General features: G+C 39.2%; 1 protein-coding gene across 2 annotated transcripts in view; it reads left to right on the plus strand.

The window, feature by feature from the left end:
* The window catches only part of USP9X (ubiquitin specific peptidase 9 X-linked), a 96,371-nt gene that overhangs the window by 21,117 nt on the left and 55,739 nt on the right, over window positions 1-19,515 (plus strand). For both annotated transcript variants that reach the window (XM_040055113.2, XM_040055111.2), the window contains exons 2-11: window positions 2,679-2,932; window positions 6,445-6,590; window positions 6,895-6,974; window positions 10,923-11,035; window positions 11,368-11,586; window positions 12,812-12,927; window positions 13,182-13,433; window positions 13,511-13,649; window positions 15,186-15,338; window positions 19,115-19,219. In XM_040055113.2, the coding sequence (XP_039911047.1) occupies window positions 2,837-2,932; window positions 6,445-6,590; window positions 6,895-6,974; window positions 10,923-11,035; window positions 11,368-11,586; window positions 12,812-12,927; window positions 13,182-13,433; window positions 13,511-13,649; window positions 15,186-15,338; window positions 19,115-19,219 (1,419 nt within the window). In that variant the 5' untranslated portion in view covers window positions 2,679-2,836. The remainder of the gene's footprint in view (window positions 1-2,678; window positions 2,933-6,444; window positions 6,591-6,894; window positions 6,975-10,922; window positions 11,036-11,367; window positions 11,587-12,811; window positions 12,928-13,181; window positions 13,434-13,510; window positions 13,650-15,185; window positions 15,339-19,114; window positions 19,220-19,515) is intronic.

The raw sequence follows: 19,515 nt of genomic DNA on the forward strand, positions 1-19,515 counted from the left end.
CATGCAGATACTACAAGAAGCAGTCAGATGATTTATTGGAGATGAAATGTTTTTAGTTAGCTGCTGCATAACTTGAAGTTCCTATTGTGTGTTTTGAGGACGTCACACTAATTTGGAGGGAGAAGTGATGAACTCAGGAAGTTGGCCTTATCAAATGCACATGACTAAGACAAGTGAAATTCTGTGGAAGCCCTGAAATGCACTTTTCTGGGAATGTAATTTAAGTAATATGCCTGGAGAATCACGATTAGACCCTTAAGCAAACAATTCCCTAATAAGAGGAAGAAAAAAATAGATTAGTGCTTCACGTAAATGTTTTGTATTTACTAGTATGTACAAAATTCATAACATTTTTCTTGGATTTGGTTTCATTCTATGAATTTGCAAGATTTTGAGTAAATTGGCTATTTCAGTAGTAGCTTTCTTTTATCTCCTCGTTAAGTTGTGCTGCTTGCCTTGAGCAGAATGGAATTTACAAGAATGCTTTGCCCACATCCTTCAGCTAAGCACAGAGGCAGAATCTGAGGGCAAATTCACACTAATGTCAGTCAGTGTGACAGGAGAGCTGCAGTTTGTCCTGGTTCCCTGGCTTGCATTAGGGTGAGTACTCTCTGGCCTTTCAGTGCACCACTTCAGGTAATTAAAGAAACTGAAAAATAGTCAGTCTTTGTACATTTGGTGGGGTTTTGTTGTTTCCTTTAGTACTCTGAACCAGCTCCCTTCATGCTAATTCAGCCCAAAGCATTAGAATAGGGAAGAGATGAAATCAAGCAGCTTGTCCTTGGCATCAGCTATTGTGGAACCGCAGCTGCTGGTGGACACTTCTGCCTGCACTTTAAGCCAGCCTGGACCAGGGCTGCTGCTGAAATGAGCTGTTTTACCCTTTTCCTGCTTCTTTGCTACCTCGTTCCTTGTGCCAGCTCAAGTCTTTCATGGGGCCGTTGTGTGACCCAGCCCTGTTAAGGAAGAATGGTGGTGATTAGAGAGGCTTTGCTGTGGTGGTGGTTGGCTTAGGGCTGCGGAAGAGTGCAGTGTGAGTTGGCAGCAGTTTGATTTCACTGGTTTCTGTGAGTACCTCAAAAATCAGGTAGTGCAGGGGAACTGACTGCATTGAACTGCAGTAGACTGCAGTGTGTGTGTATGTGTATATATGTGGCAGGAAACTTATTCTGGCTGATACTTTCTACTTAAGGACCTTTATAAACATCAGTAGAAAACAATTAAATACTCAGGAGGACATTTTTTAAAAAGTGTGGATTAAATACCAAATACATTAATTTAAGAAATTGCATTTCAAAAATCAGTTTCTTCCTAAAGTAAGGTTTGAGTTGGTAATGCATTTGTTCTGGACTTAGTGGGCTTACTAAGCCTTATGAATATGAATTATGAAAGATAGAGATGGATTATAGTGGACTGTTTTGAAACAATACAATTTTATTCAAAAGTGAACATTAGTGACATTATTAGAGATCTCTAAGTTTGTTGGTGTTGTTAATATCGGAGACTAGGCAGAGGAGTTAGAGTGTATTCACTCAATTTTTATTGTATATGTAATGCCTTGCAAATTCACACAATGTAAGAAAAGATTTTAAAGTGTCTTGGAGAAAGATAACAGCATTGAAACTTAACTTGAGATGAGACATCATTATAAAACACTTAGGAATATGCATAGTGTTACAACAGAAATTTCACTCCAGTTGTTAACTTGAGGTTTTGGAGATTGGATCAGGAACTCAGCGCTGCCAAATGCATCTTGTTGGAAGCTCATACAACTCTTTGCATCACCTTACTTGGCTTTTTAACTTTCTGAGAACTGTTTTTATTTTATGTGGTCTTGGAAGTCTGAGTTGTTCTGGGAAGATACATTTCAGTCTCCACGGTTATACAATGCCTGGTGGTATAGAGTGGAATTGGTATTATAACTTAATGCAACTCTTTTTGTCTGTATATAACACAGTGAATATGGAGCTGTTGGTGTACCATTACAAGTTCAACACATCTGATGTCACCATTTTCTTTATATAATCTGCTCAATCGCTTGGTGGGGATGTGATGAGCTTGGTAGCAGGGTTGAAAGGCCAGTGGATTCAGGCTTTCACAGGCACAGGCTGGGTAAAAGGAATACAGGTCAAATTCCCTGGGTGGCTACTGATATGCTGAAAGGAGTTTGGCTTCAGGGTCTCCATCACTCTCAGCTGAGGTAGAATCAGTCTCTTAACTCCCTCTGACATCTGCAGTTAGTGTCAGGAGGAGAGTATTGGAAAAGATTAAAATTTGGCTTTTTAGGCTCCTAATCAGGTAATTTCTACACAGACCTTGAGCAGCACCATGAATTCAGATGGAGAATCGGCTGTAGGAATTCAGGCACGAAAGAGTCAGAGTAAGCAGCTGCACACGTTTACTCTGAACACAGTAAACAGCCACACATTTAGAGTGTATGTCAGTTTCTCAGCAGTATAAAGGTGATTATATGTATAATTTTTACTTAGAGCATTAAAATGATGTTAAATATTTCAAATGTGACTTTGTCAGTTGTATTCAATAAAAAGAAATACGAAGTCTAAAATAGAAGATTCTCTATAGCAGTGTATTTGTTTCTGTAATGTTCTTTTACAGGTGTGGATTGTGTTTCCATGCATGTGTTAATAGAGGATATTGTCTTTTTATTCCCCCTCCAGGTTATGCAATGGTCTCTGCAAGATGGCTTGTTCTTGAGTTGGAGCTTTTTAAGGCAAGCGTATGCTGGTACTTCAACTTTACTAAGTGGACTATAATTTCTTCTCTCACATCAACTACATAAGCAGACAAAATTGCAAAGATCTGCCCTGTGTCGAGTATGACAGCCACGACTCGTGGCTCTCCGGTAGGAGGGAATGATAGCCAGGGCCAGGCTCCTGATGGACAGTCCCAGCCTCCCCTCCAGCAGAATCAGGTATGGTATTAACAATCAGTTAATCTAAAAATGAAGGAATTTGTTCTTTAGAAATAGTGTTTCTGAATTATTTGAATTTGGATATTTCTGGAGATCTCAAGTTAGACATTTTTCTGTGCAAGTCTGAAAGTACAGCAATATTTTGAAGGAGGAAGGCGGTGGTACTGGCAAAGTAAATACGGTTAGAGAGCATGGCATTGCAAAAAATGCTCCCTTTTCAAGCAGTAGCATAATTCTTTCAAGCATACCTATTTTGGATAAGAAGCCTTCTTGGATTAATACCAGAAGCTTCCTCAGAACCACATTGTAGAACCTGCCACAGACTGGTAAAACCACACTGTGTCCGTGAGTTTGGTTTCTGCTCAGTTCTGCAGAAGCACTTTCTGGATAAAGCAGCTTACTCAGGTATCAGCCCTTCCAGAGCAGCTGCATCCTGGTCTCTGTTCATTGTACTCGACTTCCTGAACAGCTTCTCATGTTCCTTGCTTTAAGAAGGAAAGCAAAAGCTTTCATGTATTACATCACAGTTTAATGATTCTTTTTTCTTGGGCAAAAAAATACCAGAAGAGATGCTTTTAAACAATATCATGTAAAGCCAAAAACATTTAAGCAAAGAACCACACTTTGTTATTTTATTCAGTATAAAGATGGTATTTTTTTAATACAGTAAGTAATGTTTAGTGATTGCTCCTACCTGAGAGTGAATTGTACTTTGATATGTGGGGTGGGCTGGCCATGAACTGCCAAGGAAATCTCCACTGTTGCTGACTCCCTCTGCCTCAGTGGGATGGGGAGGAGAGCTGGAAGGAAAAAGTGAGAAACTGGGCTGAGATGGATGCAGTTTAATAAATGAAGGGGTAGGGGGAAACAAGTGATGCAAGTGCCATCACTCACTACCAGCTGATGGATGCCCAACCAGTCCCCAAGCAACAGCTGCCGTGGGAAAAAAACCCCTTTGTTTTATTGCCAAGTGTGACGTTCTGTGGCATGGAGTATCTTTTGGGTCATTTCAGGTCAGCTCTCCTGGCTGTGTCTCCTCCCAGCCTCTTGCCCTGCTCAGTGCTGGGGGCAAAGTGAGAATCACAGGGTGGCTAAGGTTCAAAGGGAAAACTGGTGGTCATCTAATCCAGGCTCCCTGCTCAAGCAGGTTCCCTAGACCACCTTACTGGGAATTGTGCCCAGACAATAAATCTCCAGAGGAGGTTCCACAGCCTCTCAGGGCAATACATTTCAGAGCTTAGTCAGCTGGGCATCACCGAGCAAAGCCTGGTCCATCCTCTGATACCTTTCTACAGACATTGATGTGGTTCCTTCTAAGCCGTCTCCAGGTTAAATAGGCCCAGCTCCCTCAGCCTTTCCTCACTGGGATGTTCCAGTCCCTCCATCATCTTTGTCACCCTCCACTGGAGGTGCTGCAGGAGCTCCCTGTCTCTCCTGTCCTGAGGAGCCCCGAACTGGACACAGCACTCCAGCTGATCCTCACCAGGGCTGAGCAGAGGGGCAGGATCCCCTCCCTGACCTGGCAGTGCTCTCCCCAATGCACCCCAGGATCCCATTGACCCTCTTGGTCACAGGGACACGGTGCTGGCTCAGGGACAGCTCACTGTCCCCCAGGGCCCCCAGGTCCTTCTCCCCAGAGCTGCTTCCCAGCAGGTCAGTCCCAGCCTGTCCTGGTGCCCGGGGTTGTTCTGTTCTTCCCCAGCGCGGGACCCTGCGTTTGCCTTTGCTGGATCCCAGGAGGTTCTCTGTCCATCTCTCCGTCTTCTTGAGGTCCTTCCCAAGGGCTGCACGGCTCTCTGGGGTATTGGCTCCTCCTCCCAGCCTTGTGTTACCAGAGGACTCACTGAGGAGGCATCTGCCCTCACCCAGGTTATTGATGGATAAACAATTCTGGGTCAAGTATTGAACCTTGGGGGCCATCACTGGTGACAGGTCTCCAACTGGACCCTGTGCCACCGATTGCCAACCTCTGGGATCTGCCAGTTCTCAATCCACCTCACTGCCTGCTCACCCTGTCCTTGCTCCTTGAGTTTGTGAGTGCAGGTGCTGTCAGAGACAGTGTCGGAGCCTTGCTGAAGTCTAGGGAGACAACATCCCCTGCTTTCCCCATATCCACCCAGGCAGTTTGTTTCATTGTAGAAAGCAATCAGGGTGGTCAAGCATGATTTACCTTTACTGAGTCCATGCTGACCTCTCTTGATCACCTTCTTGTCTTCCATGTGGGTAGAGGTGGCCTCCAGAGTGAACTATTCTGTCACATTTCCAGGGGTTGAATTGTGGCTGACTGGCTAGTAGTTCTCTGGGTCCACCATCTTGTCTTTATTGAAGACTGGCGTGATATTTGCTTTCTTCCCAGCCCTCATGCACTTCTCCTGCCTCACTATGCTTCCAGCAGTTCTCTCAGAACTTGTGGGTGCATCCCCTCACGGCCCATGGACCTGTGGATATGCAGTTTAATTACATGGTCTCTACCCAGTCTTCTCAACCAAAAGAAACTTCCTTCCTCTAGACAGAGCCTCCTCCCCCGTCTCCTGACTGAAGCAGCAACAGGCCCTCATTTTTCCATGTATTTATTTTGGTTGTGATACATTTGAAGAAGCCCTTGTTGTTCCCCTTGACAACCTTAGCCAGGTTTAATTCCAGGTGAACCTTGGCTTTCCTCATTGCATTTCTTCATACTCTGACAAGATCCCAGGTGGCCTTTCCAGCTTCCATCTCATGGTATCTCCTGCCTAGGTCTGTGTTCTGACAGCGAGTTATCAAAAAGAAAAACAGTCCTTGAATCTGTACCAGCACTGTTCACCAGCAGACAAAACACTGGTGTGTTCCCAGTGCTGTTTTGATCACAAATCCAAAACCCAGCACCCTACAGGCTACTGTGAAGAAACTAACACTCCCTGCCAACCAGATGTGGTGCAGCAGGTGAAAAATGTTCTTGAGGTTTTGTCTTCCTAATTGTTGCTCTTGAATTGTCAGTTCATACTATTTCTGTGTATGAATAATAAGCCTCATCTGCAAAATGTGTTGTGTTTTGCATGGCCCGTTAAAGTGGATTTAACAATTGTGTTCTTTGAGGTTGATTAGTAGATGGTTATAGTAGTGAGTTACTCATTTTTAGCAAACTCTTTAAGAAAGTGTTTTTCATGATTGTTTTCTTCTGAACTTCTGTTGAAAACTATCTGTCTACTAATGTAATCAACTTTTCTGGACAATATTTGTAAAAACTGGAGCTTCAGTGTATTTATTTCACCTTCTGGAAAAAATGATCTGCTGAAAGTAGAAGCTGTTTCCAAAAAACCCCAGTTTCTTCACTGGGAAAGTAGCTTGATTTTTCAAACTGCCAAGATAGAAAGAATACAGCACGTTTTATGCTCTGTTTTTTGTTAATAAGTCTGAAATCAAAATATTTTATGTTGATATGTACTTGAGATGATTGTTTGGAATACATTGTGACAGAAAACTGCCAAAACAAGTGCAGGTAGTACTTAAAGTATTTTTCATCCCAATTTTAGACTTCTTCACCTGATTCTTCAAATGAGAACTCCCCAGCTACCCCGCCTGATGAGCAGGGCCAAGCTGATGCTCCACCCCAGCTTGAAGATGAGGAGCCTGCATTTCCACACACAGACCTGGCAAAGTTGGATGACATGATAAACAGGTATTTTCATCCTGTTTTGACAAGATGTAGATGATTTCTGCAAACATCTTGATAGTAGAATCAGAATTTTTGCGTCTTTGTTTCACTGGATTTCTTGAAATGCTTTTTTTTGTTGGGTTAAAGTTGTAAAGAGAAAGAAGCTTAAAGCAGAAATGCATTTTTCTTTGGGTTGGTTATTGTAATACTCGTCAAGACATTTAAAATCTATGTACTGAGCCTATATTTAAAAGCATTACAATGGGGCAAGAATTCCTGATTTTTCAGAAGCACAATTGAACTTGGGTTTGTTTGTTTTTGAATATAGGCCTCGATGGGTTGTTCCTGTATTGCCGAAGGGGGAATTAGAAGTTCTTCTAGAAGCTGCTATTGACCTAAGTAAAAAAGGTAACTGAAAGACATTGATTGTTGGACTGGTGTGCAAAGATTTGTTTCTTCTTTTGAATCCCTGGTGAAGGCTTAAAAATTGTTAATAAATTCTGTTACAACTCTGGTCTTGAAGATTGTGTCAGAGTGCTATGCAAGATCTTCACAGATGAGAACTTTAAAAAATCCATTAATGTAGTTAGAAATAGGTGCCTTAGCATGAGTAGGGAAGTTGAATTTGCTCAGAGATGTAAAAATCCTGTCATTCCTGTCATACCTGTTTTCTGTATTCACTTTGATATCAGACCTAGTGGGTTTGGTCCTTATAGCGGATGCTAAAACACAAAGAATTCTAGTCGTTTTTATTTTTAAATAAGTTTCTAGTCTAGCTTTTAAATGTCTTGCCATAAATTTTTGTTCAGATTTGGCACACGTATGCTTAAGAATGTCAGAGGAAAGTTAGCATTTTAAACAGCATGGCTTAGACTAACAGTCCTACCACTGCTTGCTGGTGTCTGGCTTGGGAGTGAGAGGATTCCACATCAGGACAGTGTATGTTAAATTTGAACTGGTCAGATTGACAGGTTTGCCATGTGTTCTGAAAAGTTCTGTTCTCCTGGGAGGTTGCTTGTGTTCGAGCAACAGCTAGAGTCACAGCAAAATAATTTCTTAGGATATCTACGCTTACCTGCTCTTTGTGTTTTATAGTGTCATACAGAGTGCCTGCTCTTTCTTCTGCATAGGTGCTGGCCCAGGAGAACTTAATTTCCATGTTAATAAATGTTATTCTTAGGCAGCTTTAAGACTGAAAAGCTGATTGTGGTCATGATATTCTGGGTTGTCTTGATTGTTAAGTCTTTTTTGCTTTGGAGCACTCTGTGGAGGAACAAAAGTTAGCGTGCATCCTTGTGATCCAGGGCAGGATAATGACATATTGTTGCCAACATTGATTTATCAGCTGTAGTTGGGCTTGGAATTGGTGGATTTCTGTGTAGTGGGTCTGGCAGGAATCCTTAAGCAAGTGTAGGATGTTCAAGGGATCGCATCTGTTCCGAAGAAAAAAAAATGCCAACTTTTCAAGAGGAAGTGCAGCCACCTTTGTGCCTGTGTTGTTGGAACAGTGCAGTAAAAAGAAATTATCTGCTTGTAACTTGTGAGAGAGGAGATGTATGTTCTGCCAGCTGTTAAGTCATCTTTAAAAAAACCCAAAAAACAACCCAAAACCTAACAGCTGTCAATGCAGTGAAGCAATAAGAGCAGAATGGGATTTCTAGCTACTCCTGACATCAATATACTTGCCCAAAGCATCAGGCTTAGTTGAAAGTTCTCCAAAAGAAAAGCTTATTTTTCCTCTTGAAGTTGTGAAAAACAGTGGAAATGTATTCATATGCTTTTGCACTTTGATTCTTACTAAGTTGTTGATGTGCAATTCTGAAAGGTACTTCTGTGTTGCTGCTTAATTACGTTTCCCCTTGCCCTCTAAATGAATTCCTATGTGTGTACACAAGGATCATAGGCTAAGGAGAAAACAAGGAAAGCTCTTCGAAGTAGTTGTTTACTGTGTTGTCTTTACAGCTACATCCTAGCTTTTTTGAGGTTTTTTTGCTACTTGAAGTTACATGATAGCTAACGTGGTTCCTTTTAAATAACTTGCAGTTCCCAAGGAATATGATAGGGTGTAACTTGGTGTAACTGACACTGTTTTGGTAGCTCAGAGCTTGGCAGACTGTTTGAGAGTGGGGTGTATATATAGAGAAGCAGTATAAATGGTTCTGTTGTGTATATTTCTTAATAGATTAAACTGTCTATGGGAATTTTTCATAATCTGACAAGATCTATTTCCAGAAGGAGGAAATGAAAGGACAGATTGAAAAATAACCAGATCTTGGAATTACATAAACTCTGTATTTCTTAGTGTATCTTATTTAAATTGCAAAGCAACAAAACCTAGGAGGAGCCCACTATGTATTTTTGTCAAGCACCATTTTCTTACAGTTAAATAGCTTTTATTCCTAACGCAACCAATGGCCATCAGCATTCTGGGGTGACTGCAGCATAGCTACTTCTTTGTGACCCTGGCTATAAAATAAGAGTGATATTTGCATCTCTTTAAATCTTTTCAGGAACTACAATTGAAAGGGACATAACTGAACTAGTTGAAATTACATATATGAATGAAATGTCAGCATTAGCACCTTCAAGTGAAAGGAGCACGTTTGACAGAGTAGTGTGAATCCTGTTAGACTGTGACTTGCATTATTCCTGGCAGATGCACCCATTTATGGAAAATTCTCTTTTTATGTGTAGGCATCGATCTATTATTCTTTGTTAAACAATGAGCCATGAAACTATCAGCAGGCAGTCTGGAGTTACTTGCTAATAGAAGAAAACCTATTTGAAAAATAGCACTTAATAGCTAGACTAATGTTTATCTTCACAATAAATCTGAAATACTTATGGAGTATTTTCAGTAATGAGATTTGCTCCAGAAATAAATGTCATCATGAATTGGAAGCTATAAATTTAAAAGTTTAAAAAATGGTTTATTTTAAGGTTTTGGGTTTTTTTTATAGGCAAGAATATTCCCCACTCATTCTTTCAAAAGGATTTTATTGCTTCTAACATTTACACTCAGTTTTTAGCATGCTGCCAGAACTTTCCAATGCGACACACGCAAGCAAGATGCAAGGCAACTTCTGGAATTTATAACTTACTTAAACTGAAATGAGATTTCACTGCACAGTATAAAACTTCAGATTTGATCCCAAATCTGTGTTTTTGATGAATTGCACGGAATAGGAATGAGAGGGAGGCCCCAGTGACAAAAAAATTTAAATCTGTGTGTGCATGGGCACATGTGCATCCAAGAGTTAGGCCACCCCAGCCCTAAAGACCATCTCCATCTCTCTCAAGGTGATTCTTCTGCATTTCTGTGGGACCACTACTGAGTTCCTTACTGAAGCTATATCTTCTGTATTTCCTTGAAATGGTTCTTTTTACCCCTCTTCACTCACTGGTTTTGCTGTTAGCAAGTAGATAAGAGAGAACATAAAAGAAGAATGGAAGATAAAGAGAGTACTTACTGTTATTTTTGCTAGTATATCTATTGAAGTATGTTGTAAACATGGGAAAAAAAACCAGCCCAGATCACATGTTTTTAAAAACAATTAAAAAATATGTAAAGGAGTGTAATCTTTTGTGGTGGTTTTACTAAAACATGAATCTATCTAGTTTTTTGTCCATTTAAGCTTATGTAAGTTTGTTTTCATCCAAGACTTGTTTAAAATCAATTCTGAAACTTTAAACACCAAACTTTTGAAGTCCAAATGTTGTGATTTAACCCCAGCCAGCAGCTAAGCACCACGCAGTCCCTCCTCTGTGTGGAGGACAGAATCAGAAAGGCAAAAGTTAAAAAATTCATGGGTTGAAATAAAGGCAGTTTAACAGATAAACAAAAGCTTTGTGTATCAGCAAAGCAAACCAAGGAATTCATTCACCACTTCCCATGGTTGGGCAGGTGTTCAGCCATCCCCAGGACAGCAGGGCTCCATCACGTGTAATGGTGACTTGGGGAGACAAACAGCATCACTTCTAACATCTCCCCTTCCATCTTCCCCAGCTCTGTAGGCTGATCATGGCACCATATGGTCTGGGATATCCCTGTGGCTCTTTGGGCTCAGCTGTCCTGGCTGTATCCCCTCCCAGATCCTTGTGCACCCCCAGTTTACTTCCTGGCAGGGTGGTGTGAGAAGCAGGAAAACCTTGGATCTGAAGGCGCTGCTCAACAGTAAACATCCCTGTGTTACCAACACTGCTTCCAGCCCAGATCAAAACACAGCCCTGTATGAGCTGCTGAGAACTTATCAACACCAGCACACCAAATCTCTGCTTTCGGCATTTAAAGTGCTCATGTAACAACCAATGAATTTCCACGTCTAATAGTTTGCTGTTCTTTCTTAATTTAAATAGGCCTTGATGTCAAAAGTGAAGCATGCCAGCGATTTTTTCGAGATGGGTTAACAATATCCTTCACAAAAATCCTTACAGATGAGGCAGTGAGCGGCTGGAAGTTTGAGATTCATGTGAGTTTTTAAAATTATGTTTCTGAAGGGCATGGTAATTTTAATAAGGAAGGAGAATACCTTTGTGATTAGGGGGAGACTGTAAAAACTGGATCTGATCTTTGAAGCTCAGTAGTGAATTGTGAGAACACTCGTATGCATGGATCTGGACAGGCAGTGGGGAGTCATCTTTCTGTCAGTGTTTCATTTTATTGCCTCCAGTGTTTTGGAAGGAAATAAAACATGAGAGATGATTTGGGGAGGACTAGAACCATGTGTATTCTGAGTTTATAGTTCATACTCATTGTACAGTCCCCTGCCACATTCTTACTGGTTCTTTTTTTTAATAACAGAGATGTATTATTAACAACACTCATCGACTAGTGGAACTCTGTGTGGCCAAGCTGTCCCAAGATTGGTTTCCCCTTCTTGAACTTCTTGCCATGGCCTTAAATCCTCACTGCAAATTCCATCTGTACAATGGTACTCGTCCCTCAGAAACAGTTCCTGCAGGAGTCCAGCTCGCTGAAGATGAACTTTATGCCCGTCCTCCTGACCCACGATCACCAAAGGTATGAGAGCCTTTCCAGACCCGTGTATTTTATTCTTTGCACTGTTACTAATGGCACAGCAGCTGTAGAGAAGTGATTTTGGAATGGGGGGCAAAGGCCCTCTTCATTCTCTATCATCACTAAGATATTCTACTGCTTATAACTCCTGATATAATGTACATTTTCCCTCCTAACTCTTCCTGTCTTTGGTCCACAATCAAACTGTGTCACGTGTTTCTGTGGTAAGCTGGCACCACTCTGCTGGAATGCCATTCCTGCTGTGTTAATTGGCTTACTTGCGTTTGCCAGTTGATGGATTTACCTTCTCACTTAACGTGAAATTTTGTCAATGACACGTTTTGAGGAGAAGGTTATGTGATAAAGTAGGAATTTTCTATCCTCCCTTACAGTTTCCAGTGGTGGAAGAAATGTTTTTAATTGGACATGAGATACTACTGTCAGTGTGGTTTTTTCGGTGGCTTTGGTTTGGTTGGGTTTTGTTTTTGGGGGATATGGAAGATTTGGGCTTTTTGTTTGTTTGGGTTTTTGTTGTTTGTTTTTGTAGTTGTGGTTTCTTGGGGTTTTGTTTTTGTTTTATTTTTTTAACTGAAAGTGAAGATTAGCAGTCTGTTCTGGTTCTTGAGTCTGAAGTTTTCAGAATTGATCTCCAAATGGCATTGATAAGACTTCAGGAGTTAATGGAATTTTTTGTTTATATATGTATCTATATAGATAATTTTCTTTCTTTTTTTAAGGGTATTTTAGGTTTTTAATTTTTTTTTTGTTTGTTTTGTGGAACTTTTGACTATTGACTTGCAAGAACCAAGGATAAAAAACTCCAGTGTCCTTGGACTTCCCTTGCACTGCTAGTTGTGTTTAGAAGAATGTTATTTTGCATTCCTAATGTTTTTATATGTGGCATTATCACATTCGGGACAAAGAAAAATTACCAGAACTCTGAGATTTTCTGTAGCATTTTAGCAGCCAAAGCCGGACCTAAATTGTAGTTAATTTTATTCCGATATATTTAATAAATATCTTTGAGTAGCTCATATACAGCATCTACTCTTTGACATGATAACAGAAAAGATCATCTTGTCTGTTTCTGAGCATTTCCTTAAAACTGAATATGTAAAATGTTGTGTAAAAACTTTTTTAAAGCAAATTTTGTTATTAACAGGTACTTGAAAGTATTTCTAGATGGTTCTTTGTAAATATCAGAAAATAACTGGGTTTTTTATTACAGGGTTGGCTAGTAGATCTTATCAACAAGTTTGGCACATTAAATGGATTTCAGATCTTGCATGATCGATTCATGAGTGGATCAGCATTGAATGTTCAGATCATTGCAGCTCTCATCAAGTAAGTTTTTTTTCTAAATAATGATTTATGCGTTTGCACAAGCTGGACTCAGTGTAAAATACTGTGTTAGCAGACAGCTTAGACTTTTATTGAAGTGCTTCCTTTCACTCCATCTCTTTAGCTGGTTGTGTCTACCTTCACCATTTCATATGCTTCTAAGTAGATATGAGTTTAATTAATTGCATCTTATTATCATAATGTTGCATAACTACTGATTGTGACACTTTTCCTTTTTTTTTTCCCTTTGTTTTTAGGCCATTTGGACAATGTTTCGAATTTTTAACATTACATACAGTGAAGAAATACTTCCTTCCAATTATAGAAATGGTTCCACAGTTTTTAGAAAATTTAACAGATGATGAACTGAAAAAAGAAGCAAAGAATGAAGCCAAAAATGATGCTCTGTCGATGATAATCAAATCTCTAAAGAACTTAGCTTCAAGAGTTCCAGGACAAGAAGAAACTGTAAAAAATTTAGAAATATTTAGGTTAAAAATGATTCTTAGGTAAGATGCTACTCATAATACAATATGCCACTGGTGACTTCTTTTTCCACACTTCTTACATTAAATTTTTCTCACAGGTTGTTACAAATTTCCTCTTTCAATGGTAAAATGAATGCACTAAATGAAGTTAACAAAGTAATATCCAGTGTGTCATACTACACTCATCGACATGGTAATCCTGAAGAGGAAGAGTGGCTCACAGCTGAAAGAATGGCAGTAAGTGCTCCTTTTCAGTGAACTTCTTTGCCTAGATTTTGTTTCTCCTTTGTAGTTTAACTGTAAAAGTAGCTCTATATTGTGGATCCAGCACACGCCATTTATTTTCATATACAGTGTTAGAAATATTAGGTATCATGTGATGGTAATAAAGCACTTTAATAGTATCCTTTCTGTGAAGAAATGCTGTATTTATGTCAAATGTTCAGAATGTATGCTGTTCAGAATTACTTCTCAGTGCTGCTAAAAACAGAGCTCCAAACCAGATCCTTGAATAATGTGGGTTTTATAGAGAGCTTTGAAAAACCCAGAGAAACCTAGATAAAACCAGAGTGATTCATTTGAAATTTCAGTGCCACAGAAACTAGAAATTCAATGTCACTTAAATAAGGATAGTCTGGGTTTCGTGCTTCAACTTTTTCTCATTAGAGTTCTAAGTCACTACTCTGCTTCTCACATTTCAGAAGCTGGATAATTTGGTACAGAAAATTCGTGATACCACATTTTTGTTTTAATCAATATTTTCATTGCATGAATATATGTATAGGGAAGTATGAAAATGAGCAATTATAAAACTAAAATAAGAACTATTTTCTCTTAATCTTCATGAAGTCTAGTTGTGTTAAGTGATTTTTACACTGTTCTGCCCCATCTTTCTGACTGGCCACCTGTTGTGAGGTTTGTAATCTACAAAAGGACATCTGACAAGAAAGAATAACTGCAGTTTTGATTTTTTAAAGCAATAGGAAATAGGTCTCTTTTTCACATATTTCCTACAGTTTGGTGTCTCATACTAGTCCTGTGTTTTTAACTGAAAACGTCTAGATTTCATTATTTCATGAGACCAGTTTGAATATTCTAAGTCTAATCAAGGGCACTGTTGGAAATTATGATGCTGTGGATGTTTGTTTTCTCTTTCAGTGCTCAGAGCACATCCTGCTTTGCTTCACTTGGAGCAAAATGCTCTGACCGTGTCAGTGACACCACTGAGAAAATTGCATCTCCTTAAATATGACTTAATATTTGCCTCTGATTCAATTAGAAACATTTCAAAAACCCTAAAAGTGGCAGTACTTTAATAATACTTTTTAATATTCCTTGCTGAAGTCCTTTTTATGGGATATGCTGTAAGTGTACCAGTAGAGTCAGAAGTGTCTTAATTTGGTTTTGATACTTAAAAATACTTACGGATACTTTTGTTCCGTGAATAGAAGAGTTAACTCTTCTTCACATTGGCTTCTTATGTTTGAAATTGTTTGAACATTTTTACGCTCTGAGTTCAGGATTTTAATATTGCTGAAAAAAAAAATCCCCCTGGGGTAACACATTGAAGTGGATTCCAATAATAATCCAGTAATATCTTGGATTATTTTAAATAATTGATTTTTTTTTTTTGAGGAAATAAGAGATAAAAGCCTTCCTGTTGTGCTGCATCTTTTTTAATCTGTAACAGGTTGTATTTTTGTTTAGTAGTTTAAATATCAATGATGGCACCTGAATAATTTGAGATGGCACTACTTTTTTTTTTATATTCAGGAATGGATCCAGCAGAACAACATTTTATCAATTGTATTAAGAGATAGTCTTCATCAACCTCAATATGTAGAAAAACTTGAGAAAATTCTCCGGTTTGTCATCAAAGAGAAAGCTCTCACCTTGCAGGATCTTGACAACATTTGGGCTGCACAGGTAAATAATTCAACTGCTCGTCTGCTGCTGCACAGGAGGCATCTCCTTGTGTGTCGTGTTGAGAAGAGAACCTGGGCTGCTTCTGCTCTGTGTTAGACAAAGCTAAAGAATAAAGTGATGTGAAATGGTGCTCGTTTTTGGGGTCTTGGAGCTTAAAATTGTCATCTCAAATGTCTCTAGTGGAAGGGGTCGGCTACACTTACATGTAAACCTGAGGGAACAGTTCAGAACATGGTGCAGAGGTGATCCTTTTTAAGTATTAAGGAACTTTCAGCATTGAGCAAAGACATGATAGCATAGTATTTTAAAATGCATGAAGGAATGTGTTGCTAGTCTCTGAGTTCCCCACTGTTGTGTAAGTTTTTCTTGGGCAGAGTGTGATTAGTAAGGCTTATAATAATGATTGTTCTAGAAGTTTTTTAACTGCAAGTTCTTTTCTTTGTGTTGCAATAATTATTTTTGAAAAACTACAAATTTTGCAATGTTGAATTTTTTACTTACATGACTGGGGAGGCTGGGTTTGCTTAGCTGTGGGCTGCATGAGTTTAACACACAGACTAGGCAGCTGGAGAGACAAAATCATTGAGAATTACTGAGTATATAGAAAATGGGAAAAAAATAGGATAGAGACATAAATAATGGGTAATGAAACTCTGATTGTACAAATAAGTCCTCAGGCCAGTCTAAAGTGTGGGAAGGCTAACTCTGCTTTCCAAGACAGGGAGAGAGGGCTGTACTGGTTTGGACAGGGACAGAGTTAAATTTCTCCATAGTAGCTTCCACAGGACCTATGTTATCTCAATTCTGAGTTTTCTCTCTTTCACCCTCCTGACTCCCTTCCCCCATGGCACTGTGGGGTGGAGAGCTGCGTGAGCAGCTCTGTGGTGCTCACTTGCCAGCTGGGTTATACCTTGACAAGGGCTGATACAAGTTTGGTTATTTTGGTAACACAGTTTACATGTGTTCATGCTGTTCTGAGACTATAACTGTTTGGCTGAAGTGGACTTATTTTCACCTTACATTGGAAACACTTGAGACTGCAGGTGATGTAGGGGAGGTCTCTGGTGTTGCAAGTAACTTTATCATGCCTAGGCTTCCATTCCAGCATGGCAGTAACTGCACAGGCTGAAACTGAGTACAGTCTTTTCTTATTATCCCAAAGCCTTGTTAAAAAATTTCATCATGGGGCAGAGCAATAGTCAGATTACTTGAATTAAGATCTGGGATCATACTGTTAGTTTTCAGCTTGTGGTCTGTAGATATTTCCAGGCAGCAAGATACCTGTGGGGGAAAAAAAACAAACTACAAAACTGAGAGGTTAATGTGCTGTTAATAAGCCTCTTTTACCTATTTTAGAGCCTCACTTTTAATAAGAGGAGAAAAAAATCTGAAATTTGGGAAAAAAAAAAGTCTTCCAAGCAATTAACTTGCTCCTAGTGCTTGGAAATAGGACATGTGGATAAGCTGGTGCAAGTCAAACTTTCTACCCTTCCAGAAAAACATGAATACTTGGTGCAACCCTTAAAAAATGGGCCTAGTCCACCCTAACAGCTGAAAAATAAGTTAGTAATAAATAGGAATAATTTCAGAAGAAATGTTCCATGTCCTTAAGTACGCAGCTTGCTGTGCTCACTTCTTATGCTTTCAAGTAGGTGGCTACTGCAGTGTTCTTGGCTATAATTTTGCCCTGTACTTTTTTGTGTGATGGTAACTCTTATTCAAGTAGATGGTTTCACTGTGGCCTTAGCTGTGGGATTATAATGGAAGAAAAATTAAGAATATTAAAATCTACTAATGCAGAATGATTTTCACCTACTTCACTACTCCCTGTGTATAGTAGTTTTTAGAAGTTCTTATTAAATGACTGCTCCTGAAAGCAGCTGGGGCATGAAATTCAGTAGTGAGGAGTTGATTTACTGTGTAGTTTTATATAACAGGCTATTTTAGCTCGGCCTCAGTGCAGCAGTGGGGAGGTTCTGCTTTCAGGCTCAAGCACTTGCATTGCTGCCTGGGTTTAGAGGGTGAGCAGGCACTTGAGACTCTTAGTATTACTAAAAGCAATGCAGTTATGCTGCTTTTACCTTTCAAAGGTAAAGTTTTAATTTTATTGAAGCGATTTCATGTCTTGCAAAGCCAGTGCTCACAATATAGGAGTGTGTTTGATTAAGGGAATAATGTTGGAAGTCTCTAAATGCAGGCATTAAGTTGCAGCCTCTGGAGTTGCAGGGAAAGATCCAGCTGTACAAAATACAGAATGGCAGAGGCTGAGGTCTCATGGCTTAGGTTCTGGAGTATTTGACTGCAACTTCACAGGCATTTCCCTGTTCCTGTGCAGTGAGCTGGCAGGTCACACACCAGGTTCCTTACCTCCTCCCACTGCCTGCTTCTGCTTCCCCAGACCCGTCAGTGCTTAATGGCTTCCCCATATCTGTTAAAAACCTCCCAGATCGAGGTTCTTACCTGCCTTATTCTTGCTCTTCTTGCTCCCCCCAGGAGCTGGTCATACTTCTGCTTTCATTTGTTATGTTCTAGATGCTCTTTCTGCCCTGCATGCTCTCAGTTTTTCTTTCTGTCCAGGAAATACTCTGGTAAGAGGAAAAAAAAATTACATTATGTTTTCCAGAGTCAAGTGAAATGATGGGTTTAGTAATTCCCCTCTTGTAATCTGACCCATAACTACTTAAAATTACTTTGTTTGAAACAAAAATTTATGGCACCTTATAAAGAATTTAAGGCACAGCATGTAACAAAGCTATTAGTCTGGTTTTGGTTTTTAGTTTTGGTTTTAAATTACTGATGGAAGTTTTCAGTAGGAATTGAATTTCAAAAGTGCTTATACATGTATTTTTAATAGTGTACAAGATTAATTACATCAGAATGTGTATTCTAGGTATTTGTTTTGCATTTTTTATTTCTCGCTTTCAGGAAGATTTTCTACAGTAAATCAGCTGTTGATTCTCATAGTCCAAATTTGTTCGTTTTGAGTGCAGATGTAAAGTACAGAATACATTTTCCAGCCTGGGCAGAAAATTTTCTTCATGTTCAGAGTTAAATGGAGCTAGTTTTTTCCTCTCATTGTCTTGCTCCTTAAATGTCAAAACTGTGATGTACACCAAACTCTCACTTAAATCTGTATCTAGTATAAAACTCAACATTGTGTCCTTAGTTGTTTTCATTGCTGGATTTGCAAGTTTAAAAGCTGCTGGACTTCCAAACATTGTCTGGTAACAAGTTGTGTGTAATAGAAGGCTTTAGTTGTCTGTGAATCCACTAACACAAAGAAAGTGCTTCAGCCTGGGAAACTATGTAGAAAGACTGAAAATTGGTTTACACCTTAAAACCCCTCAGTGAAATTCAGAAGTGGATTTTGAGTAATTTCTTATTAAAAAAACCCCAAAACATAAAACCTCACACAAAACAACATTAAAATACCAGTTTGTAAGTTAAAATACCTTTTTAGATTTTATTGTCCACTGTCCCAGCTCGATTTTATAGCAGGAATAAAAGTATAAATATTTTGATGCTGCAGTATTTATATTCTAAATAAATACTTGTGTGCACACACACAAAGCACACTTAAATACTCACACTTAAAAGGGAAATCTAAATATTGTGAATTCCCAGTGAAGTATTCTGTTTGCTGTGCTGCTCCCACAGCATCAGCTTTTCTTGTTGGCCACCCCTAAGGGTCTTCCTGAAAAAACTCTGTAGAATGTCTTGCTGTTTGACTTAATAATATGAGTTGTCGCTGGATTCTTTTTTTTCCTTCCTGACAGGCAGGAAAACATGAAGCCATTGTAAAAAATGTACACGATCTCCTTGCAAAATTAGCTTGGGATTTCTCTCCTGAACAGCTTGATCACCTGTTTGATTGTTTTAAGGTAATTTTGTGTTTTGACTGTATTCAGGGAATGGGTTGTGAAGGGTGTGTGTAAATTTGTGGCTTTTTCAGTGTCTTTCTTTCTACTTTTTTTAGATTTGCTCGGTTTCTCTGTGTTAAAAGACTTCTTAATGTGTAGCAACAGTCTATAATATTTAATTCTAGAAAGGCTGCTCTTTAATGAGCACTCCTTGGGACATTTTCTTTTTACTTCCTGTCTAAAACAAAGGTCGCTTATGTTTGTTTAGTAGACAGTTTTGTTTTCTTGTTTGAACACTTCAGGAAAATGCAGGTCTG

The sequence above is a fragment of the Hirundo rustica genome, chromosome 2, assembly GCF_015227805.2.
Source record: "Hirundo rustica isolate bHirRus1 chromosome 2, bHirRus1.pri.v3, whole genome shotgun sequence".
Taxonomy (NCBI): domain Eukaryota; kingdom Metazoa; phylum Chordata; class Aves; order Passeriformes; family Hirundinidae; genus Hirundo; species Hirundo rustica.